General features: G+C 45.1%; 1 protein-coding gene across 1 annotated transcript in view; it reads left to right on the top strand.

The window, feature by feature from the left end:
- LOC122551097 (protocadherin-16-like) overlaps positions 1-16,870 on the top strand; it is a 152,359-nt gene that overhangs the window by 85,150 nt on the left and 50,339 nt on the right. Inside the window, exons 9-12 of the mRNA XM_043692741.1 lie at positions 6,292-6,449; positions 7,205-8,048; positions 14,674-14,913; positions 16,471-16,596. Of these exons, the coding sequence (XP_043548676.1) occupies positions 6,292-6,449; positions 7,205-8,048; positions 14,674-14,913; positions 16,471-16,596 (1,368 nt within the window). The remainder of the gene's footprint in view (positions 1-6,291; positions 6,450-7,204; positions 8,049-14,673; positions 14,914-16,470; positions 16,597-16,870) is intronic.

Here is a 16,870-nt window from a genome sequence, read left to right as displayed (position 1 = left end):
GGTGTGTTTGTGTTGGTGTGTTTGGTTTGTTTGTGTTGGTGTGTTTGGTTTGTTTGTGTTGGTGTGTTTATGTTGGTCTGTTTGGTGTGTTTGTGTTGGTGTGTTTGGTGTGTTTGTGTTGGTGTGTTTGGTGTGTTTGTGTTGGTGTGTTTGGTGTGTTTGTGTGGGTGTGTTTGGTGAGTTTGTGTGGGTGTGTTTGGTGAGTTTTTGTGGGTGTGTGTGTTTGGAAAGATGTTTGTACAAAAGTTCCACAGGAGACGTTCCACCATGTTGCATCCCTGCTGGTTGTGGGATTCATTAACGATTTAAAGTTGACTGCGAGAGGCATGCTTTTGAAATTTGAAGATGATATAAAAATTGGCAGGATCATTGATAGTGAAGAGGGTGATGATGTCAATGGTTTGATAGAGGGGTGGAAAAGTAGCAAATGGAATTCAGTTCAGAGTTAACTGTGAGGTTAAGCATTTGGAGAGGTCATACACAGCAAGGGAATATACAATAAACGGGAGTGTACTGAGAGGGAGAGAGGAAGTGAAAATCCATCTCCCCAGGGCCCTGGGGAAAATAAGGACAGGTTGATACGGTGGTAAAGAAGGCATAAGGAATGTTTGAATCCAACAGCAGGGATTAAGTGTTGGAACTATATAAGACATTGGCTCAGCCAAAGCTGGAGTTCTGTGTACAGTTCTGGTCACAACCCCTTTCAGGAAAGATGGAATTAGTCTGGAGAGAGTCCAGAGGAGTTTTACAAGAATGATGTCAGGACTTAAACACTGTCGCTATGAGGAAAGCTTGGAGAAACTCGGGTTATTTTCCTTAGAACAGAGGAGTCTCAGGGATGGCTTAAATTGAGGTGTACAATATAATGAGGAGCTTACATAGAATTAACAGAGGAAAATTATCAGGGGACACAGAGCTGTACAGCATGGAAACAGATCCTTCGGTCCAACCCATCCATGCCAACCAGATATCCCAACCCAATCTAGTCCAACCTGCCAGCACCTGGCCCATATCCCTCCAAACCCTTCCCATACATATACCCTTCCAGATGCCTTTTAAACATTGCAATTGTACCAGCCTCCATCACTTCCTCTGGCAGCTCATTCCATACACACACCATCCTCTGCGTGAAAACGTTGTCCCATAGGTCTCTTTTATATTTTTCCCGTCTCACCCTAAACCTATGGTCTCTAGTTCTGGAATCCCCTACCCCAGAGAAAATACCTATTTTTCTATCCATGCCTCTCGTGATTTTAAAAACCTCTATAAAAACCTCAGCCTCTGACACTCTAGGGAAATAGCCCAGCACTATCCTATCTATCTGCAACTCCACTTTTAAGGAGCTATGAACCTGCACTCCAAGGTCTCTTTGTTCAGCAACACTCCCTAGGACCTTACCATTAAATGTATAAGTCCTGCTAAGATTTGCTTTCCCAAAATGCAGCACCTCACATTTATCTAAATTAAACTCCATCTGCCACTTCTCAGCCCATTGGCCCATCTGGTCAAGATCCTGTTGTACTCTAAGGTAACCCTCTTCACTGTCCACTACACCTCCAATTTTGGTGTCATCTCCAAACTTACTAACTATACCTCCAATGTTCACATCCAAATAATTTATATAAATGCTGAAAAGTAGTGCACTCAGCACCGATCCTTGTGACACTCCACTGGTCACAGGCCTCCAGTCTGAAAAGCAACCATCCACCACCACCGCCCTCTGTCTTCTACCTTTGAGCCAATTCTGTATCCAAATGGCTAGTTCTCCCTGTATTCCATAAGATATAACCTTGCTAACCAGTCTCCCATGAGGAAGTTTGTTGAACGCCTTACTGAAGTCTATATGGATCATGTCCACCGCTCTGCCCTCATCAATCCTCTTTGTTACTCCTTCAAAAACCTCAATCAAGTTCTTGAGACATGATTTCCCACACACATAGCCATGTTGACTCTCCTTAATCAGTCCTTGCCCTTCCAAATACATATAAATTCTGTCCCTCAGGATTCCTTCCAACAACTTGTTGACAACTGTCTGTGTGGAGTTTGCACATTCTCACTGTGTCTGCGTGGATTTCCACCTGGTATTCTGGTTTCGTCCCCTAGTCCAAAGATGTGTAGGCTAAGTAGATTGGCCATGCTAAATTACCCATAGTGTGTAGGCTAGGTGGGTTTAGCCATGGGAATGCAGAGGTAGGGGGCAGGATACTCTTTGGAGGGTCAGTGTGGACTTGATGGGCCAAATGGCCTACATTCACACTGTAGGGATTCTATGAAATTTGCCCACTACTGATGTCAGACTCACCATTCTTAGTTTCCTGGCTTTTCCTTTCAATCTTTATTAAACAGAGGCACCACATTAGCCAACCTCCAGTCTTCTGGCATATCACATGTGACTATCGTTGATACAAATATTGCTGGGGCCCAACAACCTCTTCTCTAACTTCCCACAGAGTTCTGATCAGGTCCTGCAGATTTATCCACTTTTATTCGTTTTAAGACATCACGCACCTCCTCCTCTGTAATATGTACGTTTTCAAGATGTCACCAGCTATTTCTCCACATTCGATATCTTCCATGCCCTTCTCACAGAAAACACTGTGCAAAATAATCTCCCACATCTCCTGTGGCTCCACACAAAGACTGCCTTGCTGTTCTTTGAGGGATATTTTCTCCCTAGTTACCCTTTTGTCCTTAATGTATTTGTAAAAACTCTTTAGACTCTCCTTAACCTTACTTGCCAAAGCTATCTTATGTCCCCTTATTACCCTCCTGATTTCCCTCTTAAGTATACTTCTACTGCCTTTATACTCTTCTAAGGATTAGATTAGATTCCCTACAGTGTGGAAACAGGCCCTTCAGCCCAACCAGTCCACACCGACCCTCAGAAGAGTAACCCACCCAGACCCATTTCCCTCTGACTAATGCACCTAACATTATGGGCAATTTAGCATGGCCAATTCACCTGACCTGCACATCTTTGGACTGTGGGAGGAAACCAACACAAACACAGGGAGAACGTGCAAACTCCACACAGACAGTCGCCCGAGGCTGGAATTGAACCCGGATCCCTGGTGCTGTGAGGCAGCAGTGTTAACCACTGAGCCACCGTGCCGCCCCATTCGATCTCTGCTGTTGATACCTGATATATGCTTCCTTCTTCTTCTTAACCAAAACCTCAATTTCTTCAGTCATCCAGCATTCCCTACACCTACCCAGCCTTGCCTTTTGCCCTAATAGGAACATACTCTGTTTCATTTTCCAGCCGTCCCTTTACCTGCGAACATCTGCCTCCAATCAGCTTTTGAAAGTTCTTGCCTAATACCGTCAAAATTAGCCTTCCTCCAATTTAGAACTTTAACTTTTAGATCTGGTCTATCCTTTTCCATCACTATTTTCAACCTAATAGAATTATGGTCGCTGGCCCCCAAGTGCTCCCCCACTGACACCTCAGTCACCTGCCCTGCCTTATTTCCCAAGAGTTGGCCAAGCTTTGCACCTTCTCGAGTAGGTACATCCACATACTGAATCGGAAAATTGTATTGTACACACTTAACAAATTCCTCTCCATCTAAACACTTAACACTATGGCAGTCCCACTCTATGTTTGGAAACTTTAAATCCCCCACCATAACCACCCTAATATTCTTACAGATAACTGAGATCTCCTTACAAATTTGTTTCTCAATTTCCTGCTGACTACTGGGGGGGGGTCTATAGTACAATCCTAATATGGCGATCATCCCTTTCGTATTTCTCAATTCTACCCAAATAACTTCCCTGGACCTATCCTCCCTAAGTATAACATAGTGTTGTCCCTTATCAAATAATGCCACTCCCCCTCCTCTCTTGCCTCCCCTTCTATCCTTCCTGTAGCATTTGTATCCTGAGCTGAAAAATGTGTTGCTGGAAAAGCACAGCAGGTCAGGCAGCATCAAAGGAGCAGGAGAATCGACATTTCGGGCATAAGCCCTTCTTCAGGAATGATTCCTCCTGCTCCTTTGATGCTGCCTGACCTGCTGCGCTTTTCCAGCAACACGTTTTTCAGCTCTGATCTCCAGCATCTGCAGTCCTCACTTTCTCTGCATTTGTCTCCTGAAACATTAAGCTGCCAGTCCTGCCCATCCCTGAGCCATATTCCTGTAATTGCTATGATATCCCAGTCCCATGTTCCTAACCATGCTCTGAGCTCATCTGCTTTCCCTGTTGGGCCTCTTGCATTGAAATAAATGCAGTTTAAATTACTTCATTCTCTGCTTTGTCCCTGCATGCTCTGACTGTTTGACTTGTTCTTTTTCCCAACTGTACCAGTCTCAGATTGATCTCTTTCCTCACTATCTCCCTGGGCTTCCCCACCCCCACCTTACTAGTTTAAATCCTCCCAAGCGGCTATAGCAAATCTCCCTGCCATTATATTAGTCCCCTTCCAATTCAGATGCAATCCGTCCTTTTTGTACAGGTCATTTCTATCCCAGAAGAGATTCCATTGATCCAAAAATGTGAATCCTTCTCCGATATACCAGCTCCTCAGCCATGCATTCATCTGTTCTACCCTCCTATTCCTGCTCTCGCTATCTCGTAGCACCGGGAGTAATCCAGATATAATTACTTTTGAGGATCTCCTTTAATTCCTGCCTAACTCTCTCTCTTTGAAAACATTTTGCACTCTCTCCGAGACATCCTTGATCCTGGCACCAGGGAAACAACACACCATTCTGATGTCTCGTTGGCCACAGAAACATCTGTCTGTGCCTCTGACTAGAGAGTCCTCTACCACAATCGATCGCTTGGAACCCGACAAATTCCTCATTACATTAGAGCCTATCTTGATATCAGAAACTTGGCTGTTTGTGCTACAGTCCCCTGAGAGTCCATCACCCCCTAAATTTTCCAAAACAGCGTACTTGCTTGAGATGGGGATAGCCACAGAAGACTCCTGCACCACCTGCCTCCCTCTCTTAGCTTTCCTGGAGGTAACCCATCTACCTGACTGCATCTGCATTTGTCTCCCTTCCTATAACCACTATCCATCACACCTCCTAGCTCCTGTAAATTTCTCATTGCCTCTGCTGCTCCAACTGATTCATGTGATCCAATAAGATTCATAACCAAAGACACTTTCTGCAGACATAATCATCAGTAACATGAAAACCCTCCGTAAACTCCCACATCTGACAGGAAGAATGCATCACTCTATTAAAGGCCTTCTTTGCGTTTTAACAATCTCTGGACCCAGAAAATACCATAGTCTTACTGCTCAGGCTAGCTTAGGACCTATGTTTTATAATTTTACATTTTAATCAGGAGACAGTTCTCAGTAAAACATATAACCAAAAAGGACTCCTCTAGTCACTATTGTAGATTTACACAAAAAAAGCAAGTTTACTGGTAAAAACTATGCTTTCATCTGTTTCTGTGCTGTGAACTCTCTTACACAGGTTCTCAAAGGTCAGCTGTGAATTTCGCTGTTTGTTCATTTTTCCCAGGCGCACTCTGATGTCCAGAGATACTTGAACTCAAACAGCAAAGGCAGTAACTGTGCACATTCACTGCTGGGTCAGACAGCAGTGTAGGTTACTTTCTCTCTCTCCCTCACTGACCATGTGATCTCTACCTTGGTCTCTCGTCCTCCTTTTTAAAGTGCTGTTATTTTGATTTGTTTCCTCAAAGTTCCAAAACAATGCAACTCCTTATAAAACAATAATAACTGCGCCTGGAATTTAAGGAAATCAGCTCCGACACCTAAAATACCTCAAAAAAGGAACAGCTCTTACAGCCACAATGTTTTCCCATCCTCCATGTTGGAATACCCAGAATCCTTTGGATGATTGGTGGAAGAATTAGAAAAGACACAAGGAATGTATTCTTCCCCCAGAGAATGGTAAATGTCTGAAATTAATTGCTCAGTTTGGTGGTTGACGCAGAAACCCTCAACTCATTTAAAAGGAGTTTGGATCAGTCCCTGAAGAACTGGAGCCTGTTATGGAGCTGTGCTAGAAAGTGAGAATGGGCAGCTAATTTATTTAGCCAGCACATAAACAATGGGTTGAATGTGCTGTAACACACTTCTCTGGTTTCTATAATTTTTTGATGTGAGGGTAAAACATACCAAGATACAGAAAAACCATAATCCAATCAAATGGCACATCCTGAAAGGGCAGCGTGACCCATCTTGATTCTTTGTTACTTGAAGGGGAATGTGATGTCTCTCTCTCCATCATGGAAAGCAAGCTTCTGATGTTCCTATATCATGTTAATTCATCTCCCTCTCTGTCTCTCTCTCTCTGTCTCTAGGACCCTGGGCCCAGCTTTTCTCTCTTCACCCAACCTCTGGTGAACTCCGGACAGCCACAGTGTTGTACAGGCTCGAGAGACATGAGTACGAGTTGACAGCTCTGGCCAGTGACCGTGGGCATCCACCCCAGACCACGTCGCTCGCTATCCATGTCCAGGTGAACATACTTTTCCCAGTTGGTGTGAAAATGAATTGTTTCAGCATCCAGAATGTTCACTGTTGATGTATGAACCAGATCTTAGGCAGGAACACACAGATGATTCCAAACAAGGCCAACTGTTTCTTTTATTCATTCTCAGGATATGGGCATCGCTGGCTGGGCCAGCATTTATTGCCCCTCCCTAATTGCCCAGACTGCAGTTAAGAGTCAACCACATTGCTGTGGGTTCAAATTCCACCATCTGCCATGGTGGGATTCAACCCAGGTCCCCAGGACATTATCTGGGTCTTTGGATTAACAATCCAGACTCCAGCGATAATGCAGTTGCAGAAAGGCATCCCTGCTCCATTACTTGAATCCTCTCGCTGTGAAGGCCAAAATACCATTTGCCTTCTTCACCTCCTGCTGCACCTGCAGTGCTTACCTTCAGTGACTGGTGTAGAGGACACTCAGGTCTTGTTGCACTTTCATCTCTCTCAGTTTATAGCCATTCAGATAATAATCTGCCTTCCTCCCAAAGCGAATAACTTCACATTTACTTCAGGGGTTAGGGAAGGATGTGTTCAGGTGTTCAGGTCTGGAGGCAGGGGGTGGGAAAGAAGTCCTACTCCAGTGATTTGTGTCCCTGCAGAAGATGAGCTTGCTCCTTTCCCAGGGTCTCACCTCACTCCATTAGCACAGTGTCCTGTCACAGGTTTATCTAATTGCCCTGCAGTGGTTATCTCCTAACCCCAATGTGTTTCACCCTTTAGGTACTGAGCTCAGCCAACAGCCTGCCTCAGTCTGGCAGCAACTCATTTACCTTCAGTTCTATGGAAGGGAAGGCCCCAGGCTCTATCATTGGTTCAGTGGTCTCCCAGGATCAATCGAGTCGTGCCAATGGGCAGGTGACATATACCCTGGTGGGTGGAACAGACGTGGATGGGAGATTTGTTGTGGACAGATTCACAGGTAAAATTTACTTGGCCCAGGAGCTGGATTACGAATTGGGATCACATTACCAACTGGAGATTGCAGTTGATGACCTGAGTACAGCTCTCCCCCATAGCACTCTCGCCATCGTCGACATCAATATTGAGGATCGCAATGAATATGCACCACAGTTTGCTGAGGACCCCATCACTCTAGTCATCAATGAGAATGCAGCAGTTGGTACCTCCATCTACACCTTCCAGGCAGTTGATAAAGATGGAAGTGGTCCCAACAGCCAGGTCCAATACACTCTCCTCCAGCAAACACCCCCTGGGAACTTCCTCCACATTGACTCCATGACCGGAACACTGACAGCAGCAGCAGTTATTGACCGGGAGACCACTCCATTCTTCCTGCTGGTGGTACAAGCCATGGACCAAACAGTGGAGAGATCCCAGCGGAAATCCTCAGCTGTAACAGTCCGTGTTTTTGTGACTGATGAAAATGACAATGAGCCCCAGTTCCTGTCTCCATCAGTGCTCCAGGTCATGGAGGACCAGCCCATTAGTAATATCATCTCTTACATCGTTGCCCAGGATGCTGACCTGGGAGAGAACAGCAGGCTCAGTTACCGGATCAAATCTGGATTGGGGGCTAACAAGTTACGACTCAATCCAACAACAGGTAAGTAGTTGAGGACCATCTTTCAGAGAGATCACCAATGATGCCTGATGCCCTTTCAGTAACCCCAATTACCTCTAATGGCCTTCAATTTACATCAAACTACACTATCATTCACAGAATTGTCACAGGAGGATGCCATTCGGCCCATCATGTCCCACTGACTGGATGAGTAATTCACCTTAAACCATTCCCCTGCCTTCTCCCCATGGCCCTGCACATTCCCTCTTCACATTACCATCTCATTTAATTTGAAATCCTCAAGTGAACCTGCTACCCCAATATTGAGCCATGTCTCTGTAATTGCTATCAGATTGTACTTATTCATTTGAGGCTGTTGTGACACGTTGGGAGTGAATTTATTTCTGAGCCAGGAGATTTTAATTCAGGTTGCACCTGCTCCTATAATGACACCTCTGTGCAGGCCCATCAGATGAATTTACATAGTTGTTTATTTTCAGAAAAGATTATTAAAGGATTATAGGGGTGGGTAGGAGAGTGAGATTTAGTTAGGTCAAATTAGTTTAGAAAGGGATTATCAAAGAGCCAAATGGTCTGTTTCTATTCCACAACATGAGACTCTTCATTACTGAGGGGCTGAAAGATGATTGGAGGTTTTCAGGAATGTAGAGTTGAGGTTAAAATCAGATCAGCCATTGGCCTATTCATTTATTTTGTTTGTAAGTTTGTTTCTACTTGGACTCTATATTTTCATCTGTATTTACACTCTCAGTGCATCCATTGCTGACTGCATTCAGATACAGAGCCTTTAGTTTAATCCTTTTACTCTTTGTAAATTCTCATCTTATTTACTGGCTTGCACTAAGGTTTATACTTTCTATCCTTTCCTGTCATGGTCCAGTTATCATTTCCTCTATTTATATTTTTCTCTTTTGCTTTCTGTCACCTCTGAATTAGGAAAATCGGAACATGAGTTTTGGCCCCGCAGCATGTTCAGAGGAGGTTCATGAGAATGGTCCCAGGAATGAAAATTTTAACATATGAGGAACGTTTGAGGACTCTAGGTCTATACTCGATGGATTTTAGAAGGATGAGGGGGGGGGATCTAATTGAAACTTACAGAATATGAATGGCCTGGACAGCTTGAATGTTGGGAAGACGTTTCCATTGGAGACTAGGACTCGAGGGAACAGCCTTCGAGTAAAGGGAAGACCCTTTAGAACAGAGATAAGGAGAAACTACTTCAGCCAGACAGTGGTGAACCTGTGGAATTCATTGCCACAGAAGGCTGTGGAGGCCAGGCCATTGATTATATTTAGGACTGAGATAAATAGGTTCTTGTGTATCAAGGAGATCAAGGGTTATAGGGAGAAAGCAGGAGAATGGAATTGAGAAACCTATCAGTCATGATTGAATGGAGTGGAGCAGACTTGATGGGCTGAACGGCCTAATGTTTGCTCCAATGTCTTATGGTCTTATGGTCTAGTAGGACATTCAACCCCTCAAGCCTGTCCTGCAATTCAATAACATCATGGCTGATCTGTGGCCATGTTTTATGCCTGTCTTGGGCCCATATCCTTTGTTTAATAAACATTTGTCTATCTCAGATTTAAATTTAACAATTAAATGAACATTGACCACTCTTTAAGGAAGAGAATTCCAAACCTCCATGACTCTTTAATTTAGGTGTGAATTATACTGTAAATGGCAGAACCCTGAGGAACATTAACACACAGACAGATCTGAGCATGCAGGTCCACAGTTCCTAAAAGTGGGAACACAGGTGGCTATCTTTGCCTTCATCAGCCGGGGCATGGAGTACAGGAGTTGGCGAACCATGTTGCAGTGATATAATATTCTTGTTAGGCTGCATTTGGGGTATTACTACCAGAAGGACGTGGAAGCTTTGGAGAGAGTGCAGAGAAGTTTCATCAGGTTGTTGTCTGTCTCAAGGACCAGATTGGCTATAAGGAAAGGTTAAAAAGACTGGGATTGTTTCCACTGGAAAAAGGAGACCTGACAGATGGCTACAAAATTATGAGAGGCATTGACAGGGTGGAGAGTCAATGGCTTTTTTCCCAGAATTGGAGTTTCAATTACAAGAGGGCACAGGTTCAAGGTGAGAGGGGAAAAGTTTAAGGGAGATGTGCTAGGGAAGTTTTTCATGCAGAGAGTGGGAGGAGTCTGGAACACATTGCCAGAAGAGGTGATGGAAGCAGGCACATTGGTGACATTTAAGAGGCATCTGGATGGTTATATGAATAGGGAGGGAATAGAGGGATATGGACCAAACAAGGACAGAAGGTTTGTTTTTTAGTTTAGTTGAGGTAAGATGATCAGCACAGGCCTAGACGGCCGAAGGGCCTGTTCCTGTACAGCACTTCTCTTCTGTTCTTTTGCTGTTTGTATATTGAAGTGCTTTTGAACAAATCTCCCGAATAACCTGACTCAAAATCAGGTTCTAGAATCTTCAACCAGTGGAAATAGTTTATCTAAATTAAGCCTGTCTCTTCCTGGTAATATCCTGAAGACCTTGATTAGATCAACCTTCAACCTTCTAAATTCAAGAGAAGCCATGCCTCATTTTTCTAATCTCTCCTCATAACCTAACCCCTGAAGTCCAGGTATCATTCTTGTAAACCTGCGCTGAACTCCCTCCAGAACCAATCTATCCATCCTCAGGAGTGGTGCCCCGGTCTGCCCATAGTACTCTGAGTGAGGTCTGACCAGGGTTTTGTATAACTGCTTTATAATGTTTGAATTGCTATATTCCAGCCTTTTAGATGTGAAGGCCCAGAATTCCATTAGTTTTCTTTATTATTTTCTGCATCTGTTCCATGGCATTTTAAAGAGATATGCAGCTGAACTCCAAAATCGGATTGGATATCCACTGCATTTAACTTTGTGCTTCTGAAAAATACTCTGATCGACCCTTTCTTGGTCTGAAATGGATAATCTCACACTTGCTAATACAAAAATCCATCAGCCACAGCTCTGCCCATTTGTCTAATCTATCAATATCCTGCTGTAATTTCATGCTGTCGTCAACAGTTTACAAAGCAGCCCAATTTTGTGTCATCAGCAATTTGGATATTTGACTGTTTATGCTATTATCAACGTTGTTACTGAACAGTATGGATAACTGTAGTCTGGTGGGGGGAGTGGATCTGACAAGGGAGTTGTGGAGGGAATGATCTCTCCGGAACGCTGATAGGGGTGGGGAGGGAAGTATATCCCTAGTGGTGGGGTCTGTTTGTAGGTGGCGGAAGTGGCAGAACATGATGTGATGTATCCAGAGGTTGGTGGATGGAAGGTGAGGACCAGGGGGATTCTGTCCTTGTTGCGTTGGAGGGATGGGATTTGAGGGCAGAGGTGCAGGAAGTGGAGGAGATGCGCTGGAGGGCATCATCAATCATGTGGGAAGGTAAATTGCGATCTTGGAAGAAGGAGGCCATCTGTGATGTTCTAAGGCAGAATTAGTCATCCTGGGAACAGATGCAGTGGAAGCTGAGGAATTGGGAATACGAGATGGCAGTTTTACAGGAGGTAAGGTGGGAGGGAGTGTAGTCCAGGTCGCTGTGGGAGTTGGTGGGTTTGTAGTAGATGGCCGTGTTGAGTCGGTCACCATTAATGGAGATGGAGAGGTCTAGGAAGGGGAGGGAGGTGTCAGAGATGGTCCAGGTGAATTTAAGGTCGGGGTGGAATGTGTTGATGAAGTTGATGAACTGTTCAACGTCCTCATGGGAGCACGAGGTGGCGCTGATGCAGTCATCAGTGTAGTGGAGGAAGGTGTGGGGAGTGGTGCCGGTGTAACTACGGAAGATGGACTGTTCCACGTAGCCGACAAAGAGACAGGCAGAGCTGGGGCCCATACGGGTGCCCATGGCTACCCCTTTCATCTGGAGGAAGTGGGAGGATTGGAAGGAGAAGTTGTTAAGGGTGAGGACCACTTCGGCCAGGCAGCATCATCCTCTGCCACTTCTGCCACCTACAAACAGACCCCACCACCAGGGATATATTTCCCTCCCCACCCCTGTCAACGTTCTGGCGAGACCATTCCCTCCACAACTCCCTTGTCAGATCCACTCCCCCCACCACCAGATTACACCCCACTCCAGGTACCTTCCCCTGCCACCGCAGGAAGTGCAAAACCTGCGCCCACATCACTCCCCTCACCTCCGTCCAAGGCCCCAAGGGATCCTTCCACATCTGTTACAAATTTACCTGGATCTCTACCAGTGTCATCTACTGTATCCGTTACACCCGACGTGGTCTCCTCTACATCGGGGACATAGGGTGCCAACTTGGGGATCGTTTCAGAGAACATCTCTGTGACACCTGCACCCACCAACTCCATGGCTGAACACTTCAACTCCCCCTGAGGAATTTGCTGCTCTCCACCCTCTCCACCTCAGCTCCGTCGATGTAGATAGGGGGGGGGGGGTGTCCTACTTTTTTCCTGAAGTTAACGATCAGTTTTTTAGTTTTGCCGATGTTGAGAGAGGGGTTGTTCTCATTGTACCACGTCACCAAGCCCTCTATCTCTTTTCTGTTTTCTGACTCAGCATAGTTTCATAGCCATCCTACCATTTGGTGTCATTGAGCAAACTTGTAGATAGCGTTCTTTCGGAATTTGGCAACACAGGGAGTACAGCAGGGGGCTGAGAAAGCATCCTTGGGGGCTCCAGTGTTGAGGGTTATTGTGGAGGAGATTCAGTTGTCTATCTTCACTGATTGCAGTCTGTGGGTCAGGAAGCTGAGGATCCAGTTGCAGAGGGCGGAGTCAAGACTAAAATCACAGTCTTGAGATCAGTCTGGAGGGGACTGTGGGGATAATGGGGTGCAAGTCCATAACTGGCAACTCAAGTGGATAAAGTGGTTAAGATTTGTTTTGATTTATTTATTGTCACATATATTTTGTTACAAAATACAGTAAAAAGTATTGTATAATGTCGTCACCCTCCAGCGCCATCTTAAAACGCAAAAAAAACCCCAAAACATAGAATAAAAAGGCAGAAAGATGAATAAATAGAGAAAATGTATTCAGCTCTATGGTCCTTCTTGTTAAGTGCTCCTCCATGGACTATGGTCCCTCAATCATGTCCTGATGTTGTCCACATGAGAAGTGTTACCTCACTTCCTTTTCCTGTTCATTTCTCTCTCCTAAACGTAGAAAGTATTAGATATACAGTTGCCAATCTCAGCTACATCTCTGACAATTCACTCATACCCATTGACCTACGTTTGTGTGTTCCAGCCATCAGGTTAGTTGTCAATGGGATGTGCATTCCAAGAGCTCATTGATTCTGCTGATTCTGGTCTGTCTTATATTCTTGTGTTCTACTTTTCTACTACTTCTCTTTCTGCTTTTAGAGTAATCGAGTCATAGAGATGTGCAGCATTGAAACACACCCTTCAATCCATCTCATCCATGTCAACCAGATATCCCAACCTAATCTAGTCCCATTTGCTAGCACTTGGCCACTCCAAACTCTTCCTCTTCATAGTCCTATCCAGATGCCTTTTAAATGTAGTAACCGGCCTCCACTACTTCCTCTGGCAGCTCGTTCCATACGCACACCACCCTCTGCGTGAAAAAGTTGCCCTTTAGGTCCCTTTTAAATCTTTCCCCTCTCACCTTTTCTCAAATCTAACTTCTTTCTCTAATCCTGATCCACTCAATCCACTTCATTCCCAAAAGCCAGGTCTGGTAGTGCCTCCTGTCTTATTCAGTGAGCACATCCTGCTACAGGTGGTTAACTCACTGCTCTCAGGTCTAGTGCTATCTGCCCTCTATTTTGAGCACCTGGTATTACTCCCTTCCTCTCTCTCCTGATTACAGTGCCCTCACCTCATTTAAACCCCCTCCTGTAGCACAAGCACCGGTTCTGAAAGCACCTCACTCTCAGCTGTATTCAGGTGTAACCTGCCTGGCTTGTACAGGTGCCATCTTCCCCTGAGCCAGTCCCAGCTCTCCCAGGAACTGGAAGTCTTTCCTCCTGCACCCTTTCCAGCCACATATTCATTTGCCTTACCCTCGTATTCCTGCATTTCCTGCACAAGGCACTCAAAGTGATCTAGAGATTACTACATTTGAGATCCTACTTGCTCCCCAGATTCTGATTGCAGGACCATATCCATCTTTATGCCAATATCATTGATACCGACGTGTATCACAACCTCCATGTAATCACCTTCAGGGCGCTCTGTAGCTGGAACCAGGAGGCAACACACCATACTATGGTCTGTGGCTGCAGAAACAGCTTTGTGTTGCTGTAACTGTCAAATCTGCTGTCACTATGGCTCTTGTCTTATTTGTGCCCCCCACAGCCATACAGCTGAGACCCTCCTCCCTCATTGCTATTGGCCAGCATTTATTGTCCATCCCTAGCTGCCTCCCTGAACCACTAAAGTCCATTTGCTGTGGGTAGATTCCGGAGCCAAAGCTCAAGCTGCAGTAACTGTTGCAGGTTCTACAGGATGTGGAGACTCACCAACAATTGCCATTAACTCTCAGTCACACTGACATCTCCCCATTTGTCCCCACTCTTCAATATCCCAGATGTCAATAATACATTCCCAGGAACCCTGACCCCTAACCCTTGACCTGCAGTATTCCTGGGAGCAATGTGATTGGTCAGTAATAGTCCCTTCTGTTTGACTGCAGGGGCTTTGTCCATTGTGAAAGAGCTGGATTGCGAAGAGCAGAGTTGGATTAACCTGACGATTGAGGCCTCAGATCATGGAACATTCCGGCGTTCAGCCATCCAGCTGCTCCACATTCAGTTGATTGATGTCAACGATGAGGTACCAACATTTGATAAGAAACTTTACGAAGCCAGTGTCCTGGAGAATCAAGCAGCTGGCACCCAGGTCATTAAGATACACGCCACCGACAGAGACCAAGGTAACCAAGCAGCCACTGCATACATCAGCAGTCAAGCCGGGCATGAGTGAGGGTCAGGGAGTTAATGGTGACAGAGTGGATGACAGAGAGGTTGATTTGATTTGGTTTATTATTGTCACATGTTAAAAAGTATTGTATTGCATGCTATCGAGACAAGTCATTCCTTACCTAAGTACATCAGGGTAATAGAACAGAATGCAGAATATAGTGTTACAGCTACAGAGAAGGTGCAGAGAAAGCCCAACTCTAATGTATAAGAGGTCCATTCATAAGTCTGATAACAGCTGGGAGGAAGCAATTCTTGACTCTGTTAGGTATTTTCAAACCTTTATGTCTTCTGCCAGATGAAAGAGAGTATAACTGGGGTGGGGAGGGTTCTTTAATGACGTTGGCCGTTTTTCTGAGGCAGCAGGAAGTGTACACAGAGCCAATGGATGGTAGGTTGGTTTGTGGGATGGACTGGGCTGTGTTCATGACTCTCTGTAATTTCTTGCATTCTTTGGAGAAGCAGTTATCATACCAAGCTGGATGGTACATCCATAACAATTGTTGAGTCATTGTCAATATGCTGAAGTTCCTCTGGAATTTGAGGCAGTAGTGGCATTGATGTGCTTTCTTGACTGTAGTTTTGATGTGGATGGACCAGGATAGATTGTTGGTGATATTTAGTCCAAGGAACTTGAAGCTCTCGACCATCTCTACCTCAGCACGCATGTTACAGATAGAGGAGTGTACACCGCTCCACTTCATGATGTTGATGACCAGCTCCTTTATTTTGCTGACTTTGAGGGAGAGATTGTTGACTTTACACCATGCCACTAAGCTGTCTACCTCTTTCCTGTACTCTGTCTCATCATTGTTTGAGATCTAATCCACTACTGTGGTGTCATCAGCAAATTTGTAAATGGAATTAGAGCTGAATTTAGCTGTACAGTCATAAGTGTAAAAGAAATATAGTATGGGGCTGAATACACAGCCTCGCGGGGGTACAGGTGTTGTGGATTATTGTGGAGGAGATGTTATGGCCTATCCTTACTGATTGCGGTCTGTGGGTCAGGAAGTTGAAGATCTAGTTGCAGAGGTGGGGAGCAGAGTCCTAAGTCTCAGAATTTGGAGATGGGTTTCGATAGAATTATGGGGTTGATGCTGGAACTAAAGTCAATAAATAGGAGTCTGATGAAGGTTTCCTTGTATCCAGATGTTCCAGGGATGGGTTTAGGACCTTGGGAGATGGTATCTACTGTGGACCTATTATGACGGTAAGCAAATTGTGGTGGATCAAGGCAATCTTGGAGGAGTGGGTTGGTGTGTGCCTTTACTAACCCCTTGAAACACTTTATAGCGATGGATGGCAGAGCAGTTGGGCAGTAGCCATTAAGGATGGAGTGGATGATGGAGTTGATGACAGGAAGGATGATGGGAAAAGTGACGAGAGGGCACAGATTGAAGGTTGGGTGATGGGGACTCAGTTCCATGTTTATTTTTGTAAACCTTGTCCATTGTGTCCATTCTAATGTTGATCTTTGTCAGTCTGAGCTGTGTTTTCTTTCTCTGTAGGTTTAAATGGTCTCCTGAGGTATGGAGGGCTGGTGGATGACAGCTTCTCCATTGACCCAGTGACCGGTGTCATAACAACCAGCCAATCCTTAGACAGAGAGCAACAGGATCACTACCAACTCACAGGTAAGTGACCAGTAACTCTACGAGAGAGCTCCAAACCATTCTCTCTCCTCTTCCCACCTCTATGTCTCTCTCCCTCCTCTCTCTTCTCCTCTGTCACTTTTTTTCTCTCTCTCCTCTCATTCTCTCTCTTTCTTGTTTTCTTTGTCCTCTCTCTCCTCTGTGCTCTCTCTCTCCTGCATGCTCTCTCTCTCGCGCGTGCTGTCTCTCACCCGTGTGCTCTCTCTCTCCCGTGTGCTCTCTCTCTCCCATGTGCTCTCTCTCTCCCTCCCATGTG

This window comes from Chiloscyllium plagiosum, chromosome 6, assembly GCF_004010195.1.
Source record: "Chiloscyllium plagiosum isolate BGI_BamShark_2017 chromosome 6, ASM401019v2, whole genome shotgun sequence".
NCBI lineage: Eukaryota > Metazoa > Chordata > Chondrichthyes > Orectolobiformes > Hemiscylliidae > Chiloscyllium > Chiloscyllium plagiosum.
The sequence above is the reverse complement of the archived record's forward strand: the minus strand, read 5'-3'. Positions and strand labels throughout refer to the sequence as shown.